At 34.4% G+C, this 22,801-nt stretch overlaps 3 protein-coding genes across 3 annotated transcripts in view; 2 read left to right on the forward strand and 1 right to left on the reverse strand.

The window, feature by feature from the left end:
• The window catches only part of LOC117119379 (peflin-like), a 14,784-nt gene extending 6,292 nt beyond the window's left edge, over window positions 1-8,492 (forward strand). The window contains exons 4-5 of the mRNA XM_033264185.1: window positions 2,996-3,139; window positions 4,393-8,492. Coding sequence (XP_033120076.1) covers window positions 2,996-3,139; window positions 4,393-4,619 — 371 coding nt within the window. The 3' untranslated portion in view covers window positions 4,620-8,492. The remainder of the gene's footprint in view (window positions 1-2,995; window positions 3,140-4,392) is intronic.
• A 2,494-nt stretch (window positions 8,493-10,986) lies between these two features.
• LOC117119486 lies at window positions 10,987-18,780 on the reverse strand. Its single transcript, XM_033264323.1, has 3 exons — window positions 18,636-18,780; window positions 15,005-15,200; window positions 10,987-14,129 (listed from the first exon to the last, which is right to left on the reverse strand). The coding sequence occupies exons 2-3, from the start codon at window positions 15,185-15,187 to the stop codon at window positions 13,776-13,778; spliced, it is 537 nt and encodes a 178-aa protein (XP_033120214.1). The 5' UTR covers window positions 15,188-15,200; window positions 18,636-18,780; the 3' UTR covers window positions 10,987-13,775.
• A 105-nt stretch (window positions 18,781-18,885) lies between these two features.
• LOC117119419 (nuclear receptor coactivator 7-like) overlaps window positions 18,886-22,801 on the forward strand; it is a 65,099-nt gene continuing 61,183 nt past the window's right edge. Inside the window, exon 1 of the mRNA XM_033264261.1 lies at window positions 18,886-19,016. The gene's annotated coding sequence lies outside the window, so the exon portion shown is untranslated. The remainder of the gene's footprint in view (window positions 19,017-22,801) is intronic.

Here is a 22,801-nt window from a genome sequence, read left to right on the forward strand (position 1 = left end):
AGACACAGTGGTTACCACCAGTTTAGCTGACTGAGCTAAGCTGCTCTCTAATAATAATCTATATAAATATGAAAAAGATTCATTATGAAATTATAAAGTGCACATTAAATCCTAGCTATTTTTAGTTCAAATTTTATATGACAGCATCTTAGCTGAGCTAAACTGGTGGTTGCCATTGTGTGTGCATTGAAGCATGGAGATCTTTGGTCCCCAGTTTAAGTCTATCCAATGCTTTTCTTGTGTTTTAGCTGGAGGGTTGAAATTAAAGACATTATGCTATTGTGTGCAATATGGCCCATGTGCACAATGAAGAATACAGGAAAGAATGGGAATGTCTCCCTGTGTAAAATTAACTCCAAATTCATATTTCTTTTTTTGTAACTTTATGTATTTTTTCTTTTGACCCTCCTATTACAGTTAAGATGTTCTGCTATATATTTCGATTTTCTCATTACGACAACAGGTTTTTTATTCAAAAGTGTTGCATAATATGCAGTAAAGGGATAAACAAACATGCTTGCCTTCCAGTAAAAAATTTGTAAAGCTTAGGATTTTTTAATGAATAAGAATATCTTCATTATGAAGCCTTATAACTAGACTTTGTATATAGAGCATCTTTTTGGCATGGTACTGTTATTGGCACTTGCCACAGAACCACTCTTCGTATTAAAGAATTGTTCTTTGTGGATAGATTTTAACTGCAACTTAGCAGTCCAACTTGACCTAGGTCAACCTGACCAGTAGACTAGGTGCATGTACCTAGTACATGGAGTACATTATTTTGAGAAAATATTTCTTACTCCATGCTTAGTACTGTACTAGTAATTTTTTAGTAAAAAAGTAAAGTTATTATAAAGGTCAGTTTGCGTTTTCAAATTGTGTTTTGGATAATGATGTTGTTATGTATGTAGAGCTAAGATGACATATCAACTACCAGAAACTATGTGGAAGCTACTTCAACTACTCTGATTACCAACCAATGATAAGAAAACCATTTGTTTCTCAAGTTTCTAGTAGACACACACCCTGTACAGATAAAAGTGTCTGCATATTGTTACTATTTTTACCAGAGCATTTAACAAATCAGCCATATGTTTTTGCACAGGTTTTTGTTTTATCTAATGTACTGTAAAACACTGTTTCTTGGTATAAGAAGCTATGACATTTGTACCAATTTATTTTGACCTTTGTATCATAGACTTAGTTGCTACTAAGTAGTTGCCTAATTGGAAAGCAGTATGTTTGATATTTAAGTAAACACTTGTAAGGAATTGCTATAAAACTGGAAAAGTTATTAAGTAATAACAGGGTTCTTCTCATTCTGATAACTCATTGATATAAATGTGTAATATCTGTGACAGATTACATACTCCTTTAAAAATTAAATTAAAATATGTGTTGCTCATTTCAAAATGGGATCAAATTAATCAACTTTGACTCATATAAACAATTAAGTTCTCTCTATTTAACTGAATTTACTATTATTAAATCCTTAAATTGACTGCCAGCCAATTTTCGATCAATGCAAAGAATATACTGTACAACAGTATATTTCAAATTAGAGTATTTCAATAGAATTCCAGTCACTACGAGTGGACGCTACTTCGAGCAAATGCTAGTTCAAGTGGATGTGTTTAGTGCAAAATATGACAAGGGCGAATCTATTCAAAACGACTGTTAAGTTTGTTTTTTCATGCCAAAATGCACTGTGTAACTAAGGTTTTGAAAGGTTTTTGGTAATTTTAATAATTCTTCCATGTTTCGAATTATAGTCTTGGTAAATGTGACCCCCAGATGACTGCTAACAAGCACATCAATTATTAAATTGTGTATGCTTCATTCTGAATTCACAGCTTTGTGTTCAATCTGGTGTTTTGTAGTAAAGAAAGCAAATTATAATTATGATTGTAATAGTCACTGTAATTGAATTTCTGCTGTATTTTGTATTTGCTCCTATTGACTGGTTTTGTTTCAATATACATAAATTGTAGCTTTACTTCTATATTACGAATGTATATTTGTATAATAATGCACTTTAAAAACACTATTACAAAATATGATTAAATTATACAAAAGTTGAAGTAATATATCCATGTATTGAAGGTGTGGGATTTTGACAATTTTATATGGTCATCTTAAAGTGCATCTTATATAGTTAATGTAATGTATAACATTTACAGTACTGCTAATTTATGATACACATTAGCAATATTTTGTAGCTAGCAGATCCATCTGTTTCTCTGCTAGTATGACATGTGTAGTATGTTTTTTTTATGGATATTATAGAGGGTGACCTTTCTAGCTTAATTTAGAAGGTTAGCTGATATTATATGAATAATGTGAGGCTTTATACACTACATCTCATCATATATTTATACCTCCATGATCTCATATTATTATTATTATTAGTAGGCAACCATATTACCAGCACCACCTACATAATAATATTTACCAGTATAGGTACAGTAACATAATTACATATCCTTATATGATGTTAGCATAAAGAAAATACATGATTTTTTTTGTTGTACGTAGCTATTCAAATCTGCATTTGTTACATTAATTTGTAAAATGTGCAGGTAGTTGTAATGGAGATGATAACATGTGTAAACTTTTATGATCAATATGGTTGATTAACTTCCAACACTTAATTACTTTTTTTATTATCGGCAAAGATAAATTCCTGGTGTATTAATAATATATCATTGATAAAAGCGTCCTGGATAATAATAATTTTACCACCACCACACACAAGTTCAAGTCAACATTTACTTGTATCATCATTTTCATCATGTCGTCTGATGAAAGTGGCAGAGTACATTGATTGTGCTAGAAACTGTGTCAGCTCTGGCAGAAAAAGTATAGCGTATATATTTGGTCATAAGAAGAATATAGTACCAGTTTTTAAAGTCAACCCCACCCCTTCCCCATCACACCACTCTGTATACAAGCATCTGCTTCTGCATTATTATAATTAAGTTACCTTTATTTTTAGGATTATTTGATAAGGACCATAGTGGAACAATAGATGTGAACGAATTTGCAGCATTGTGGAAATATATACAGGATTGGAAGGGATTTTTTGATCGTTATGACCAGGACAGGTCAGGACTAATTGAAGCAAATGAATTAAGCAGAGGTAAGATTATATATTTGCTGCGAAGCAGCCAATTCATATTCTTGACAGCAATTTGACCTCTGAAAGGTCATTGTTTGTCAAAAAACCTGCGCCTAAGGCAACTGAAAAGCGGAGTTTCCTTCTTTCGTTCTGCCGGGTAAAATCAATTACTTTAGGCGACGTTTGTGGACTAACCTACTCGTAGCAATGTCCGCATGTCGCGACGCTGGAGTACTATTCAGCGTTTTTATTATATTTCTAGGTTTCCTATTTCTACGTTTAATCGGCTCATGTCTTAGCCACAATATTTTGAGGCCAATATAATTTACGAACCTAGTTAAAATTATTAACTAGCCTATTTCAACGTACTATTTATTACATTTAGGCGACGCTTGTAGACTGGCAATACACATGCGCAGATCGATTCGCCAGCAGCGAGTCATCGGCCAGCAGCGAGATGTCACTGCAGCAAAACACTATTGTACACGGTACCAACGCTGTTCTAATATAGACAATCGGTCGTGTCTCATATTATTTGTTATATTTTTATTATTCATTATTTTCACTTTACTCGCATAAATAATTTTGTTTGAAGAACATTTTATGCAGTTTTACTTCGCAGCACTTCACTTGCAATTTGCAATTTCTAGTATATCCTCTATTTAAAGCAATAATATTACAAAACTATATTTATGTCCTATCGATCTAGTAATTTGTTTAAAATTATAACTCAACAGAGAGTACAGTAGCATAGCATGTTGTTCTGAAAACTAATAGTATGTTGGGTATCTAGTGGGTATGCAGGGGCGCAGTCTTTTAATGCCAACATAATGTCAATGGCTGCCGAATGTCTGAAATCAGACGGCTACAAGTACCATTATACCCCCCCCCCCCAAAAAAAAAAACTCTTATATATGCCACTGGTAATAGCAACATATGCTACCAGCTTTTTTCTTTAGATATCACAAATTTCAAAGACTTCCAAGATGCAGATTAAAGTCACTTGTGGTAGGTATGCAAGCTTCAAATAGAGGTCAGTCTAGGTCAATTTTAACTCTGATGCAATGTGGGTATCAATTTTTTTGGCATTTAGTTTTCCAGATCCAGTTCTTGTAACCAGTCTGTGTGTGCTGAACTGTGAAGATCTTTGTATCCCTGGTCATGCTGCTTCTATTCTCCCAACTATATTCTCCAACTCACGCTACCATTCACTACACTATGATGATTTTACTCCTTAAATATATCCTTGTTAATTTAATCATCTTATGTTATAGCTTTTTCAGATATGGGGTATCGTCTATCAATGCAATTTTGCAATATGATAGTCACCAAGTTTGATCGGGTTGCTAAGAGGGCGCTGAAGCTGGACGACTTCATCCAGGCCTGTGTGATGCTAAAATCATTAACAGATGCCTTCCGTCAGCGAGATAGTAACATGAGTGGGTCAATACAGATTAATTACGAGGACTTCATGTCACTTGCTCTTTTGAACAAACCATAAACTAAAAAATGTTGAAAGACCAAAAAATATTTGAAAATAGGTGTATTATATTTGTTTGAGCTCTATTGGAAAATATTTGACCATTTTTTTTAGTCTTGTATGGTGTTAAGTATAAGGCTCTGTCCTCTCTATCAAATTTATGTGATGTACCCATATACTTACTACTTATGTGATCCATCTCAGGGGAGGAGGATCCAGAGATGTCCAAAAGGGGAGTCAACACCACCCTAGCCAGTCTGGGCCATTCCCCCACGAAATGTTTTTTCTAGACGCCCGAAAATAACCTCAATTTGAGTGAATAATTTTTTTTTTCTTTCTTTTTTTATTTATTTATTTTTTTTACTTTCCAAAAGGGTGGGGTTGGGGCCGGCCTTGCACCCCCCCCCCCAACTTAAATCTGCTTCTGCTCCTCATCTACATCGTAGAGCTGGAGCTAAAACCCTGTCCAGCACTTAAAAAGGTTTTTCTTCTGATTGTGTAATGGTTTTGGTTGCCTAACTTCTATGTTAAAAATATGGGATATCTTAAACCAGGGGTATGATGATGTCATATTATACCCAAATATGGGCATATCACAGTTATTTGTGACATAAGGTTTGGTAGTTTTGACAGAGCCTAACAGCTGTAGGTACTGTTTGCAATGCACAGCATCCAGTAACTGAATGTCATTGTACAGTAGCTAATCAAAAAGAATTTTTGAATGGTATGCTATAGAACACTCTCTAAGTAGGTACTTGTACAGTAGATTTCCTCAACAAGACTCGATTATATCTAAAAGCATATCTTCAGTGATTTTGATTTCAGCTGGAGCTTATTGCTGTGGAAATTTGAAGTTGAGGGCGCCCTGACATGATTGATGACTGAATGTGGTGGTTGCCAGGTTACCTTGATTACTGCCAGGAATTGTTATTGAAATTTACCTTGCTTTGTTGATAAATCTGGTCAGTTTATCAGGGCAAATTATGAGTTGTTTATGGTATACTGTACTTCTTTGATTGGTTTGCTTATACCTCTCAATGTAATGGATAAAACAACAATAAGGAGCTAGTTGTCTGAGTGCCTAGCTTGTGGCTATCACAGTGCAAAGACTCTGTTTGACTTGCTTATGGCCAAGCAAAAAATACATTTAGTATCTCATGCAGCAGCAAAAATGGAGGCAAGCAAGGAGAAACTAACTATTTTTTTTACTTGGCTTGACGCATTTGAAGCCATAGGGAAAGACATAATTCGTTTTCAATTTTGTCATACAAAGTACAATATATTTGTAGGATCATTTTGTTTCGGACAAATTTTACGAAGAATATAATGAAATGCCAAAAAATATTACAGATTTTTTGATACTGACTTGATTATCAACAGATTTATTTTAAAATACGAAAGGCTTACATTGCCTACATGAGTACAGTACTTGTAGATGCGCTCTTAGTTGCACCCTATAACGTGAATGTGTTTGTATATGGCGGTGAACATGTTAAAATGTAACTCATTTAAATAATATACGGTAGATTAAATACAATTATGATATTCATATTGTTACACAGAATATCGGAATACTGTATAAAATCATGTAAAAAAATCTTGCTAAAAAAAGATCACTACAGTATTTGATTAAACAAAATATGATGCTTTATTTTGTCTTAAAAGAAAAGTTTTTTTCATTATTAACTGTACAATTAATAATATTTTTTCATTGTTATCTTAATTGTCATATCATCATTATGGATGTCAATCATCTATTTTTGATTTGGGCAGTCATTATTTAAAGTAGTGTAATATATTTTTTGCTATTAAACTTAATCATTTTACAGTATATATTTTTGTGGGAAACCCAATGGGGTAGGGGATCAAACCCATTCCTCAAAAAAGTAATTAACCCATCTCTCTTATGTATTGATGCCTATTAGTGAAATTCTGGCATGGATCTCTCATTTTGAGAAAAGAACACTACTGCCCTCTGTAGATTGTAATCTATTTTATAGACAAACCCAATTTGGAAACTTTGGCATTCTGTATAATTGACACTCCCATTGCTGGGTACATACTTGTGGTCCCCAGCCTGCATATAATATCCATATATGGTGGTGCAAACTATTTAGAGTATAGATACGTACTATAATTCCAATGTTTACATTTGTAGTAGTTAATTTGTAAGGATCCCTCTGAAGCCCTGGCAATACATCTACAGAGAAAAATTATCACTGTAAATGGATCGGTCTACAAACCAATTGTCCAATGCTGTACTATAAACCATTGCTCTGGGGTGGATGCAGGCTTTGGTGGTAGGGGGTGCGTGAGAGTCCATAACACCTCAGCCCCACCGTGGTTATGGCTGAGGTGAGTACAAATTGAGAATGCTGTATAGACCTAGGTGCCCTGAAATTGCACTCTCATACCTTAAGAATCTTACGGGTAATTCATATCAACAATACAATACAATTATTTTTCTTAATACAATTTAGGGGTGCGATGAACCCTTCACAATGTCTGAACCCTTTCCCCCCCCCCATCTGCCCCAGTTGCTTGCAGTGCCTTATCCCAGAATGAAGGTACTGTCAATGCCGTAGCTCACTATTGAGTCATCGTAACCATAGCCAACAATAAGGGCACAGGTTCGCGGCCGCCTCGCTCCTAGTTCCGGTAGTGGAACAAGTCTTCTCTGATAAGGACTATAAACTGTAGGCTCAGTGTACACAAATGCTCATGTGCACTTTAAAGAACCCAGTACATCTTTTGGGACGAGTAGGTGGTTACCCCGGTGGACTGGTCATCTCGGCTGTCGTGGACAAATGAAAGTGCGCCGGTTTACCGGCTGCAGAGGTCATAAAGCGACCCTCGGGGGAGGAGAAAGTTATTGAAAAGTGCAACATCTAGTCCACTGCACCACGAGCAACGATTGTTGGAATGGCGCAATATAAATGGAACGATTTGATTATTTAAATCTGATTGGGACAGTCCCGTGACAATTTTTCTAATGGGTCCGCATTTAAAAAAATAGGTCCAAATTATGCAGTTTTATGCATAAATGAGTCCACTTTTTGAAAAATGGGTCCATATTTTTCATATTTAGCCTGAAGTGGGTATAGTTTAAATAAATTGGGTCGATTTTCCATATTTTTGGGTCCACATTATTTGAATTTATGCGTAAAGTGGGTCCACCCTGATACTGTCCCGCATTGTTTGAAAATCCTGGCTATGGCATTGGGTACTGTATAATTTATCAAGAAAATATAAGATGCTTCCAAATGGAATACAGAATATGTTTTGTGTTTGGGAAAAGTATGTTGTGTTTGGTATATGCTTTTTTCAATTTTTCATTTTTGACTGACCGGTGTTTATTTTGTATAACAAGTTAATAAGATGTCCGTATATTACCAAAATATAATAAATGAACATATGTGTGTTTAGTGGCCTAAAATGGTGACTGCTACCATTGTATTTGTTCAAGTTTTGTAGAGGCAACTTCGTCATTACTGTAGATGTATTGTAGTATCATAGTTTCCGTGTTCCTTTAATGGTGGGTGGCTTTTTCTAGTTTGGTTTTAAAAAAAATTGAATCGCATATAATACTTTATAAATCAAAACAATTTTGTTATGTGTAATATATTGTGTGTTGTTATTTTAAAAGTGTGTGCAGCTAATGGTTTTTTGTATTACAAATTTTCCCCCAAAAAAAATATGGAATTACTTAATATTATTATTTGACTTCTTTCAATTAATGATGAAAATAAAATTTATAATAAAGGTTGTCAACTACGTGCCCATGTACTTTGTCTGGGTTTTATGTGCTTTGCTTTTAGTATATTCAATTATGTAAGGTCTACCATTTTTAATTTTGTATAATTGAATTAAATTATTTCTAATTACCAGTAGTAACTTTTATATTGTAGGGTTTTTTTCTGTTGCACACACACATGTAACTTCATGTTTTTCTATGGTATACAAAACATTATACATCCCGAATTTTAGAAGTTAACAATATTAAAGATACCCATCCCGAATTGAAGCACCCTCTTTAGTGCTCGAAAAGAGGCCCATCTCGAAAAGAAGTTTAAAGTATATACACTTGGTTTATACTGTAGTTTAGCTGATTTAATATCAGTAAATACACTCCATGATACAGATTGATGTTACAGTGGCCGTATTTATTGTTTTATAGTACAGTTTCACAGAATTTACAGCACTCATTTTGAAAAGAAGCCCCCCTCTTTACTTTGCAGAAGTAGCCTCGAAAAGAAGCCCATCCATAGTTCGCAAAAAAAGAAGCTCAGTGCTTCAATTTGAGGTTTTACGGTATTTTACTCTGTGTGTAACGAAACACTGAGAAACAGGTTTTAAATATAGTGTATACAGTGTTCAAATGAATTAATAACACAATGAAGACACAAGCATATCTTTATAAATGTGTATTTACAATGATGTAGGGCCTATGATACGCCTACCGATCTACGGGAATATGTGAGATAGGTAACATGAGAACGAGCATGCAAAGCACCACGCCAATACTGTATTTAATAAGCGTTGCTCTCGAATAAGAGCCTCATTCAAATAAGTGCTGCACTGAAGCCTCCAAAAATTTTATAAGCGCTGCAACACTTATTCAAGGATTTACGGTATGTTTAATTATTTAAAAATATTAAATTGGGTTTTTTCAATACAGGAACTGTCTGATAATTGGTAGAGAAATATTTCCAATCTCTAATTTTCAATCAATACAAAGGTTTATTTAATGCTAATACAGTATTAATAACATTAATGATGTTTTTATATGTTACAAAATTATAGCAACAAAAGATTTAAAGGGTAAAGACTTAAAGGGTAAAGACAAAAAAAAAAAGTATTGTAAAACTTTGAATTAAAAGAATTAAAAATATGCAAGTTTAAGCATGCCTGCTCAGCTTGACACAACTTTCTTGATCTCTATCAGATCCATGAAGGTGCTTTCAATTTTTCCATACACAGTACAGTACTACTGTACATACACAAAATCACATGAAATGCTTGTATATATACCAGTGGTTGGCTTTAAGTTTATGTCCTTCCTTGATCACTGCATTTTCATCCCTTCCTCCCAAAGTATACATTTCAATTGCCCAATGACAAGTTCAATTTCCTTGTTAAGTCAAGTACTCGAGACCAATTTGTAACTGCAATAAATGGCGTACAGTATGTATGAATTATATTTAACTATAGATACCGGATGTGTGAATTTGTTGAATGTTTCACTTGTTCACTACACAATTTTGATTGGGGTGCTATATGCATTATCATTACATAGCGAAAGTCACATCAGTAATACAGTGTGAAATAAATTCTTGGAAAAGCTATTCAGTTAAAAAACTATCATAGCATGATAAAAACGCTGCACTAGATAAGCGGATTCACAACCTTAAATTGCCACGTTGAATTAACCTACACTGGTATAAGCTAAGCAAAAACAAAACCTGCCCAATCTAATTTGTCCATTCAACCACAAGTTCAAAATTAATTGTCTCCTAACATGATCATTAACTACATTCACAACTCCAAATTTCCACAATTCCAGTTTCTATGTCAAATCAATGTCCAAAGTACAATGTCTTAAACAAATGCAATTTTTCATTCATAGAGTACTATATTTGTATCAACTTCATCAGTCTCAATTATGTTAATACTGTATTGTGTATGTTTATGTGATAGAGGAATGGTGACCTCTCAGATAGACTGGGTTTTTGTTGTACTCAATGGGCAGTGCATGAACTTTTTTTTCATTATGCACTACTATATTTAAGTGTAACTGTACTATCACTACAGTATTGTTATTATTATCATCATCAATACTACAGCACATTATTATTAATAATGGAGTGGAGCTTAGGTTGGTGGTTAAGATTCTTGCTTTCTACTCCCAGGGTTTTGGGTTCAAACCCTGTCACTGCAGGATTTTCCTCACAATTAAAAACAACCCACTCCCTAAGTCTCATAAAAGACTTGGTATATAAAGCATCATTCCATGCTGTGCAAGTGACGAGTGTTCGTGCTGTCAGATGTGAAGGAAATAAAATGATATTTAAACAATATTATCATTATTATTAACTATTATCATTATTCGTTCTGTATTGTGCAGTTATTTCCCACTTATAAACATTAGTTTATTCCTAGCAAAGGTTTATTGTATGACTCATAAGAAAATGAACATTTGTAATAAATGTAAAAGGAATTAAAAACCATTTCTTAATAATAATAATAATAATAATAATAATACAGTAATAATAATCGGACATTTATAATGCACCGGTATTCCTTCGAAGACACTCACGCAAGTCTGAGCTATAGGCCAAAATAAATAAAACAAACAAAATAAATAAGAATGCAAATGCCAAAACAATAGTGATGATTTATGTGATATTTATTAGTACAGTAGGCCCTATTGTACAATGCATTAACATTTCTATACAATGCAATGCATTAATAATGTGGGTATACAGTATGCCATTATGTGGCAAATTTAAAATCCAATGTTCAAGAAAGGGGCTGCAATATTGTTCTATTGAGCAAGGCATTTTACTTGTGTTGTTGGCCTCAATGGGTGTCTGGTAGGTTTAAATTCCACTTCACAGAATTACTAGCTAAAAAGTTTCCCCAGGAAGCCAATATAATGTATTCTACAGTAGTTGATCCCATGACCTAAGGAAATCATATGAAGCACTAAAGAGATTACAAGACCAGCATATTATTTCTGTTCATAACTGAATCCATAAATGTAATTTTCAAGATGTAATGACAATCATACTGTACACAAAAGCCATTTAAAAAGTAAGCAAAATAGGTATATCATGGAGCTATAACAAAATAATTATAACTCCATGATTGGACAGGTTAAAATGTAAACACACAAGAGACAAAAACAGAAATATTCCTTAATTCATAAACATGCATAAAACTGAATACATTTATTACTGTAATAGAGATAAACACTTGGAATGTCAACTATAAAGTGCATTGGTTCAACCTTTCAACCCATTATTTCTAAAATCTACTGTAATAATCTTATTATTGTCGGATTAATTGTTCTAACAGTTAATTTAAGCATTATGAAGCACAGCCTTTGTTTTCATAACACCTAAATTAACTGTTAATTTAGGTGAATAGTCACCAGATAAGTGAATGCATGGAACGATTAGACACTTGGGATACCACACTGCATGATTCAGGGTTCATATACCTTGGTTCACAAATATTTCCGTAACTTTTCTATACCAATAAATTTAAATTTCCAACACCGTATATCACAGAAACTAAATTTCACAAAATAGTTTTCTTGGCGTGTGGCAGTGTAACCCCCATGCAAAGCAATTCATTTTGATTTCCACATATTTCCGTAACTTCTCCAATTTTATTTTCCATGACTTTCAAGGACCTGGAAAACAAACACTGAGATCATGTTTCCATAATTTTCCAAAAAAACATGCAAGAACCATAATGATTGGACACATGGTATTTGTAGCCACCAGTATAATGTAATCTAATAGGACACATGGTTCTTGATGCGATTGTCTGAAGTCAACATTATATATTTTAATCATGTGTATGTTCATTTTTTGGTACCAGAGTTATTGGCAGGCCCTTGTTTCCTGTTTTTTTAAATTTGTATTTTATATTGAATGTCTCGTGTACTATGAATTTTCCTTTTTGTTGCTTGTATTAATAATAATGCTAGACTTATATAGCACATATTGTTAAGCCCTCTATGCACTTCACATTATCATTACCCCGTCACTTGATTAAAAGCCTATGGAACACAAACTCAAGCTCCCTGGGGGAGTATTCAATAATGTTGCAGCAGCTACATCAGCGCATATTGGCATATAACCCTACCAGGTACCCATTTATACTACTGGGTGGAGAGAAGCAATGCAGATAAAGTGCCTTGCCCAAGAACACATGTGAAATTCACAGCGCGGTTGGAAAACCAAACCATTCTTGCTGCGCCAAACCACATCCGCAATTGTTGAGTTATACTATTTATTGGCATTGGTGAGTTATACTAATTATAGTGCCAATTTAGGTTTTTAACTAAAACTTTTTATTATCAATTGTAACTGTTTTTGAATAAAATATACCATGAAAAAAACAAAAAACAAAACAGGAGATGCTTAGCTGCCTGTTGTGAATGATATCTATACTACTGATATAAACATGTTTATATACTAAATTATAGATGATTTTAGGAATTTGATTGTCTTTCAAATTGTACAGTATTATATAAAAAAAAAACCACAGATTCATAAACACTATCTATATATGTGAATCTGTAACATGTAACAGGTCCACTAGTTTGTAGTTTCTGAGTGTTACCTACTTAATTCCTTCATAATTAACTCCAATTTTGCTGAGTTTATACAATTCATAAATGATATAATTCATCATACTATAACAAATAAAATAATCCAAAGTTATTAGCCTATGTATGATTAGACACAAGGGCCTCTACATAAATCATTGGTGAGTTATAGTATTTCATCAGATACTGCTCACTGCAGCTCATACATTTTGCAGTGTGAAGCCAAGCATTCACTGCCTCCTACGACTGTCGAATTTAACTCCACTCCCTGTTAAACGACGCAACACCATCTGCTGATTATCGATGACAATCATCAAAAACAATTTGTTGTGCGCGTGTTGTGGATAGAATCGCATTGGCTGAAGATTGCCGGGCGCACTGAGAATCTGGCTTAATAAATTACTTGATTATTGACAACAGTGTCAGTATTGAATTTTCAGCATTTTTCAATAATTGTAACGAAATTTATAACAGGGTTCACCAGGCCAGCAAAGCTGCTTCTGAACACATTTCACCAAACCAACTGTATTGCAAAGTCGTAACTAGGGTGTCCAGAACAGGCTTTTTTCGCAAGTTTAATTTATTGACTTTAATAATTACACAATGCTGATAAACATAAACCATAACTATCATCATTTTATGGAAACTTAAGATTGGAATACAATAAACGTCTACTGTATGTGCCACATTGTTACATCAATAGTGATGTTAAATAAATAATAATACAACAATAATAACAATAATAATTAATATTGATGTTGTTTGGATAAAACCTCCATCATCCAAAGGCCCAAGCACCAGAATCTGCTACACTATGTCGTAGATACTGTACAGTATCATGATTTTTTATCAGTGCCATTTCCTTCTTTTTGAATCTTCTGTATAAGATTTGTTTTCCAGTCTTTCTCTTGGACAAAGTTTGCCCAGTTTGGCACAGATGCAGTGGGCAATGAAAAGCCAGACATTGCCGCTCTGATCTGATCATCGCTTGCCATAATTTCTCGTCTGTGTTTCAGCGACTCAGGTGAATCAGTATGAGTGACAACTGTTGACATATCTGGTTTTGGAGTCTCTTTAGGTAAAACATGGGCAAGTTGAGCAGATATTTCTGACTGGTCACCTTTTGGTTGTCCATCAGAGACCCTTGCACTGGCTTCTGCAGCTAACAAGCAATCTTCATTTATAATTGGCTGGAAAAAAAAAGAAAAACAGAAATTAAAGGTCTGTTTATACTTGCAATGATAACGATAAAAAGCTAAAAAGCAATTGTTCATATAGACAATAAAAGAAAAAAGACACTTTTACACTAGGACAATTGCTTTTTAACTTTTTATCGTTATAGTTATCGTTGCAAGTATACACAGGCCTTAAAATGTTACCAGAACAGTTATTATGAATAGTATTATAGTCATTCAACAATGGTTATGAGCATATTATACAAATAATGAATGTTTATGAGCGCAATGGAAAGAATATTTTCATGAATTGAAAGATTGACTGTTCCATTCAACGAGGCGGAGCCAAGTTGAATGGAACAGTCATTTTTTTAATGAATGAAAATATTCTTTCCACTGTATGAATAAAAAACATTCATTATTTGTTTTATAACACACCTAAAAGATTCTTGTCATTTGATATTTCATGAAAAAAATTTACCTTTATTCTGAATGGAGATTCTTGTAATTAGATAATTTGTAAAAAAAGATTTAGCCTTTTTCTAAATGGAACAGTTCAGCATCTTTTTAACCAATCAAAAGATTGTATTAGGTAGGCACCGTGCAATGGGAAAAAACGAATGGAAAGAAAATGCATGGATGGAAATAAATTTCAATGATGAGTGAAAAAATGGGGGTAAATAACCAATGTCACATGTGATATGAAATCCACCAATCAAATGACAGTGATCTACTTAGGTGTGTTATAAAGGACAATATTTACATGTATTGTACCCATCATATGGAGATATATGTTGTGGTGGTGGTGATGATGATGATGATGATGATGATGATGATGATGATGATTATAATAGACCAAGTAATAATGAAACCATAAAAAATATACCCACATCAACATCTTGTGAGAGGAGCTGATATCCTTGATTGACAATATCAGCATGATCTTCATCACTGCTGTTCTCATCACTGTCACTTGCATCGTTCTCCATGACAGCAAAGCCAGGCTCCATTAGTAAGTCATCTTTGTTGCCATGGCTTGGTTCACTCCTTTCTTCCTTGGGCACAGGTCCCATGCTATTCAGTTATCTGGTAAATTATGTGTAAAGAAAAGAAAAGTTAAAGAGTAAAATTTGTTGTTACTTTTTATATTTTAATTTGTTAAACAATTTTTGAAATTCACATGCACATAAAGTCACGTACAATTTAGTGTTAATTTTATGGCCATTTGTGTTCAAAATAAAATGAAATTAAATGTACTTATTAATGTACTAAAAACGATCAACAGCATTTTCTATACAAAATTGGTGAACCTAGCACGTACCTAATTATATTCCTGGACAGGGTAGAAAGAGACAAAAAGAGATAAGCGTGCCCAAAGATGGTTGGCGGTGCCAGTAGAAGGTCTAGGGTGGAAGAACAGAACCATAGACCCTCATCGGAAAGGGGTGACAGATGATCGAGCCCACAAGATCATCGGGCCCATTTCCCGACGATTGGGCCTAACTAGTGTTGACATTCGGATCCACACCAAGACAATCGGTTCCATCCACATTAGTGTGAACTATCAGGCCCACATTTTGTCTGATCCATTATTGCATTTCAAATTTATTTAACATACAGGTATTAAAAATCAGAATTAAGGGCACATAGAAAAAAATGATTAGATTATCACTCTTTTTATTAAAAAAAAGTAATGAGGAAAGGCAGTTTTTTTGTTTTTTTTGTTTTTTTTTTAATCTGAACAATAGAATATTGCTTTTTTATCGATGAGGGAGGACTGTTTTCATTTGGCAATATTGTATTGTATAAAACTTGTTTAATTTTATTGTTTTTTTAAAGAAAATGTATTTTCAGTCATAAAATTGCACTGTTTTTGTATGCTGTTGAAATAAATGATGCAGCAAAACAATTTTTTTTTTTCCCACATCAATATTTCCTAAATTTTTGACGCGGACTAGAGTGACAATCTAAATTTTTTTTTCTATTTGCCCTAAAATGATCATATGTTTATATATTTTATTTATTTAAAATTTATTTATATATAATATCAAACATCAGCAAATACGAACAACAGCCTTGGGCTGAAATGATTTTGCCTAAACACAAAAATTGGGCCCAATCCCAATCTCTACCATTTTGTCATGGACCACTACTTTAAAAAAGTGGTCGAATTAAAAAAAAAAGATAAAAAGATTAGCCTCACAACTTAGGTCCTGGCCCCTATAGTTAGACATACTTCTACTAGTTTATAGGCCTAGACCTAGCCTAGTTCGGGGCCTCTGGGTCCAAAAGGAGGCCGCTTTCTAGTAAAACGGCAATAAGACAAAAAGGCAACACTTTTTATCCAGAACAGCAATGGACCGGTCAAAATGGCAATAAACCAAATAAATAAATAAAACTTTCAAACACAGACAAAATGAGGCTAAAACAATTTATGTCATGTAAAAAATGCGAAAAAACATTAATAATATTAATGAAAATAATAATAACAGGCGTAACAACAATATAACATACAAATTCAATACAGTATTAAAAAGATTGGGGGCTGAAACACAATATAAAAGCAGTAAACATTCAAATAAATAAAACTTTAAATGCTGTGGCTATGTTTACGACGAGTCATGAAAATAGCCCCCAATGCTTTTCTTACGACGATCGGTAGCGCATGCGCGATTAGCGTTCCTCGTCAGGGAAACTTGAACAGAACACATCGCAACTGCCTCTAGGCCTAGAGAAAGGCCACACTGGCTTGGTAGAATCCAGTTATCAAACGCAGCAGGTTGCTAGGAGTTCTACCCGGCTAGGGGTCGGATTAAAACTACAATTTAAATTTTGTACATGAAAAACAAAAATTTAAAATTAATTAATGCGTATCCCTAGGGCCTATCCCCAACATAGGAAATCAAATATGAACAATTAATGAATAAGTAGCCTAAGGCGTAGGCTTACAAATGATATCTATTTGTCAATCCCAACTAGACGGTGGGTATTTCAATTCTAATGCCTAGGCTATTTTATATATATTTTCTTATTTGAGTTTAATCAGTCTAACTTTTAGTTTCTAGGCCTGCAGTATGTCACGTCAAGCTTCCTTCAGTAATGTGCAATAGGCTTAGGCCTATAGATAGGCCTATATTGTTATTTACCTTGAATTTACCTTGAATCTTCGAGACTTAGAGATCAAAGCTCATTTGTCCCTCAATCATTATCGAATCCTCTTCGGTCATATACGGGCAAAATTTAAAGTGGTGGCCAGACCAGACTTTCTCTAAGCCCGCTTTAAAAAGATTTACTGAGCTCTGATTTACCACATTACTAGGAAGGGAGTTCCAATCGTCAGTAACTCGAACAACGAATGCCTTTTTCCTAACATTAAGTTTAAATTTCTGTTTATACAATTTATATTCATGGCCTCTGGTTATAGAATAATCTGAACTTGTAAACAAGCACTCAGGGTCCAAAAGATCAATACCTTGAAAAATCTTAAAGGTCTGAATGACATCTGCTCGTTTTTTTCTAAATAACAAAGTTGGCAAATTAAGAGCCTTAAGTCTCTCCACATAAGCTTTGTCACTCAGACTTCTAATCAATCTGGTGGAGCGTTGTTGGACCTTCTCTAATAAATCAGAATCTTTTTTATATTTAGAATTCCAGACACAACTACCATACTCTACCACAGGACGAATCATTGACTTATAGAGACGCAAAAAACCATTACCATCAAGAAATTTAAATGCCCTTTTGATCAGACCCAATCTTCTATTTGCTGCTCTTGCAACCTTTACCAAGTGTTTAGAAAAATCCAACTTATCATCAAATAGAATACCAAGATCTGATTCCTCCTTAACACATTCAATTTCACATCTTGATGTACCAGTACCAATAAAATATTTAAAATTAAAATTTTTGACTCCATAATGCATAATCTTGCATTTTGTTAAGTTAAATGGCAATTGCCAGTCTATCGACCACTGGTACAGTATAAAGCATTTTACATCCCTGTAAAATCTCACGATCAGTCTCACAATTGACAACTCTAAACAGCTTAGTATCATCCGCAAACAACTTTATAAATGAATCAGAAACAGTTTTGGGTAAATCATTAATGAAAACTAAAAATAATAAAGGTCCAAGGACACTACCTTGAGGAACCCCGCTAGACACCAATTGCCATCCAGAACTAACACCATTAACGACCACTCTCTGTTATATAATACGCAGTGGCATCACAGAGTTTGGGGGCCCTGGTGGTGAATATTATTGTGGGCCCTAATAAGCGATCTAAGCGAGCGTTAATTTTGCGATCGGAGCAATCAAACAGAAGCTGAGGTAATAAAAAAAATTAAGAATACTACTACTACTACTACTACTGGGCTAGGCTAGTCTAGTGTAGGAGGAATAAGCCTTGGCCCTGGCTGGGCTGGCCTATCTTGTTTGGCTACCGGAGGCCTAGGCTCTAATTAAGCAATAAAAAACACATATAATTAAGTTACTACAATAAGGTTATTGCTATATACTTACATACAGTATTTAGGCTATGAACATTGATAAGATATTTTGAAAACAACAAAAAAAAAACACTAGGCCTAGAGATCAGCAGTACCACAAAAAAACATTTGAGAAAACAGGCTCTTTATAGTCGTCAATAAAGGTAAACGTCGGACTACCCCATTTAACTACTGTATTACAGGACATTGTAATTCTACATGACGACTGGAATCAGACTATGTTCACACTAAAAGGGAAATCGAATTTGATTACGTTTATGTCAAAACAAGGTGAAAATATCAGACAGACGTGAACCAAATAGATTGCAACGAGTAGCAAAAGAAGAAATTACAATGTAATCCTCTTACCCAAAGACTTGATGCAAGATTTAATTCAATTTAGTTAGAAGATAAGGTGAGACTTTTCCTTTTCCGTGCAATGGTTAATGAATGAAGATTTTGTCTAGGTTTTCAACAAAGAGAAATCTACCAGTGGTATCTGCCGATTCAGGAGGATGATTACTGCTGCTGCTGTGCTGGATTAGGTATGTGTCCCTCCCTGCCTGGTCGGTGGACCTGGCCTGCATGCAAGGTCGGACGTAGGCCTGCCTACCTGTCTGTGTGTAGGCCTAGCGTAGGTAGTTAACTAGGCCTAGTATTTGGTGATTATCTTTGTCATGAATGAATGTGGTAAATCTGATTTCAGATTAGCTCATATTGATACTTCATTGCATAAATTCGTCTACTGTAAACTTAGCAAGGCCATTGTTTTTTTATTTAGCAAGGTGCAGAATGAAATTAAAAAATTGAAGTTTGTCCCCACATTTCGAATCTAGGCCTAGTATCCTAGCCTGTTGGCCGAATTTCACAGAAAATTAGGCCTTGGTGTGTATGACTCCCAAATATACAATCAGCAATTAGCGGACGGCGTTGAGTGTCTAGTTTCCTAGCACTCGCAGAGGCAGAGTTGGATTCATCGTGCAGTGAGTGCCCGGCTTAAAGGTGTAGGGCCTAGGGTCGTTTCGGCCCTGAGTCGATTTAGCTCCAAGTCGTTTCGGCCTTGACCATTTCAGTCGTGGTATTTTTATCATGGATTTCGGCCGCGGTGTATGAAGCGCCAACAATTTAGTCGCCGTTTTAGGCTTTTTAAAAATTCATAATGCCGACAAAATTACTCATTGCATAGAAATCAAGGAATTGTTAACTAGAGTATAATTTGAGGAAGAAACATTCCCAACAATTATGTTCGCATGGTACTCTTGAGGTGAAACAGACACATGGCTTGTATTTCCTTGTTTGTTTTATTTCCTGATACATAGGCCAATTCTGATTATGTTTTATAAAAGACACAAATAAATGGAAATATAGTAAAATATGTTTTAAATATAATTTATGGGCCTGTACAATGTTAGTGGCTGCTTCAGGCTTCTTTTGATGATATTAAATAAGCCAGAAATTTCACTCACAGGGCCTATTGTTGCTTGGAATCTGACTAAGAATCGGGAAGAAACGCCCACAAACAGGTTCCCACGATACTCTTGAGGGTGAAACAGACAATACTTTGTACGCCGCCTTCAGGAATGTGGGCACACTACTGCAAAGACAGTAGGTCAGGTGATGAAGTTAAACAAAACTACCGTATATTCTGGTGTATAAGCCGCAAATTTTATACACGATTTTTCCCCCGAAGTTTGGGGTGCGGCCTATACACCGGTCATTAACCTACACCCAAAAGTTCATATCGCTAGCCTAGGACCGGTTTGTAGCCCTAGTATTTGTAATTATACTCACTACAGTACTGTACTAGGATTCCTACTACATTTTCTACGACATTCAAGCAATAGTTTGGGTTGCCTAAGTAATTATTTTCATAATTACGTTCACTTATAAACAATTTTGAAACACGCCGTTTCTGTTCGAAACCGCTTCGCTCAAAACAATAACCAACTACTTTTCGGGAGTTTGGTCCTTGAGGTCACGTGAGCAGCTTCATTTTCGATGTCGCAACAAAACACATGTGGCCGCGGGCTGGTGAAACTTGCAACTCGACGTCTGTTTCCCGCTGGCTTGTACCGTTATAGAGAGAATATTGATACTGCTATAATAATTTTAGAATAAAAACTTGTGAAATTAATTTATGCTATAAAAACACGAGTTTTCTTGAAGTTGTAATAATTATTTTACTGGAATTTAACTGTAGAAAGGCATACGTCATCTGGGCATGCGTGAACTCCGTATCCACGATATTTCTCCAGTTCTGTTTTTATTTATAAAACATGGTGCGTGGTGGTGCATGCTTCGCACAGTGGGCTGTGAGTAGTAATGACTTAAGCCTAGAATTACCAATATTTTTAGCCTAATACCGACTGTTATTAGTAAACATAATAATAGAATGGTTGTTTAAAATAGATAAATATAAGTGTTTTATTTTATTAAACTTAAACTAAACTAGCAAAAAATGGGGATTTCCCTAGGGCTGCCTAGAATAAGAATACGTTGTTAACATGGCGGTAGCCAGCTGTTTACATGCATTTCCAGTTGTTTGTTGTTTAATAATCGGCCGAAAAAGATGAAATTTCTTTATGTGAACATTTATAAATAATGTCAATGTTTCAAAATAATTAAAAACTTAACATTATGGGAACGGTTTGGAGCTTAAAAGTAGGTGCGGCTTATACACAGGTGACACAAAAAATCGTGATATTTCGCGTCCTAATTTCATGAATAAATTATAACCAGAGGGTTACGAACACCATCAGTATTATGTCCATATTATGCCATGAGCCATGGAGGAATAAATTCGTAGTGACAGGATAAATGCAATTTAATGCCAGTACCTGCTATAGAACTATTTATAGGAACAGTCCCACGGTTCTGCTACTATGGAAATTGACTATTAAGGGTCATTGATCTTGCTGCGGGCCGAGTTATGCATAGCCGTACCCTTTGTACGGCGTCCAGTGATAACGACTCGACGTTACCATGGAAAAGCATAGAATAAACTAAGAAAATGTCAGTCTCTGAATTTTTGTGTGCAATTAAATCTTGTATTTCTATTTTCTTTAAGTCTCATTTTCAATTATATTTTATATTTGTTATATATATTTGAAAATGGATTTAGTATGATACAAATAAATTAATTACAATAAAGACAACAAGGAAGTGACAAACAGATAAAAAATCAAATAAGAACAGCTCATTCAGTAGAACATAAATTAAAGTTAATTAGCGTAAACAGTTTAATACATGAACATAGGCCTAATTAGTGATCAAGATCTACTGTGTGTGTGTGTGTACAACAGTCGCTTGTATATGCTTGTATGATAATCTGATCTGAACACAATACTTTTATTTAGTGGTTTTTTTTTTTTTTGCTTTTTGTTGTTTTTTTTTCATTTTGGAAGCTGAACAACAATAATTTAGGCCAAAAAATGGCTACCGTATCCAAAAACGTCATTCCTCTACACCCAGGCCCAATGTCTGTTTTCAAAATAACCTACAGAGAATGAATGAAAATAAATGGGGAAAAAATAATGCCACCCTAGCTTAGCCTACTGCACTAAATTCTGATATTCATCGTATATGTTGAGTATTTATTGGCGGTCACTGTACTTTATTATGAATAGGACTACAAATGGTAGGTCTATTGTATACTTATTTTTTATATAGGCCTACCATAATATATTTTAAATGCAAGGTTATTCCCAACTATTATATCGGAACAAATTATACATCTAGATGTGTATAAGAGACAAACTCAATCCCGATGACAAAAGTTAGATACAGAAACAGCAGAGAAAAACACAAATTCAAGAGTATACGCTGATGGCGCTTTCCTCGTAAGTGTCTGTTTAGAAAAAATATAAATGATAATCAGATTAACAGTTCAATACTTGTAATAGTTTTAAATATTTTCCCTAGGCATCGTAATGACCCTGTGTTTAAGAGAATCATTTTGTGGTTATATTTGTCTCGTGTAATTCATCAAGCTCTTTTGCGTTTATGTTGTTTAGATGAAATAAATATTAATCAAAAGTATACAGTTGGGACAGGCGGATATAATAAAATAATTAACTTACTTGAAGTACATAAATGTAATAATAGTAATAACCAAGCAGACGATAGATATTACACATCCTATACTACTGATGTAGGACAATGCATCTTGAAACCTCGTGGTTGGACCGGCTTGACCAGAAT

This window comes from Anneissia japonica, unplaced genomic scaffold (genome assembly GCF_011630105.1).
Source record: "Anneissia japonica isolate Jap-2015-1 unplaced genomic scaffold, ASM1163010v1 scaffold287752_len1182401_cov188, whole genome shotgun sequence".
Taxonomy (NCBI): domain Eukaryota; kingdom Metazoa; phylum Echinodermata; class Crinoidea; order Comatulida; family Comatulidae; genus Anneissia; species Anneissia japonica.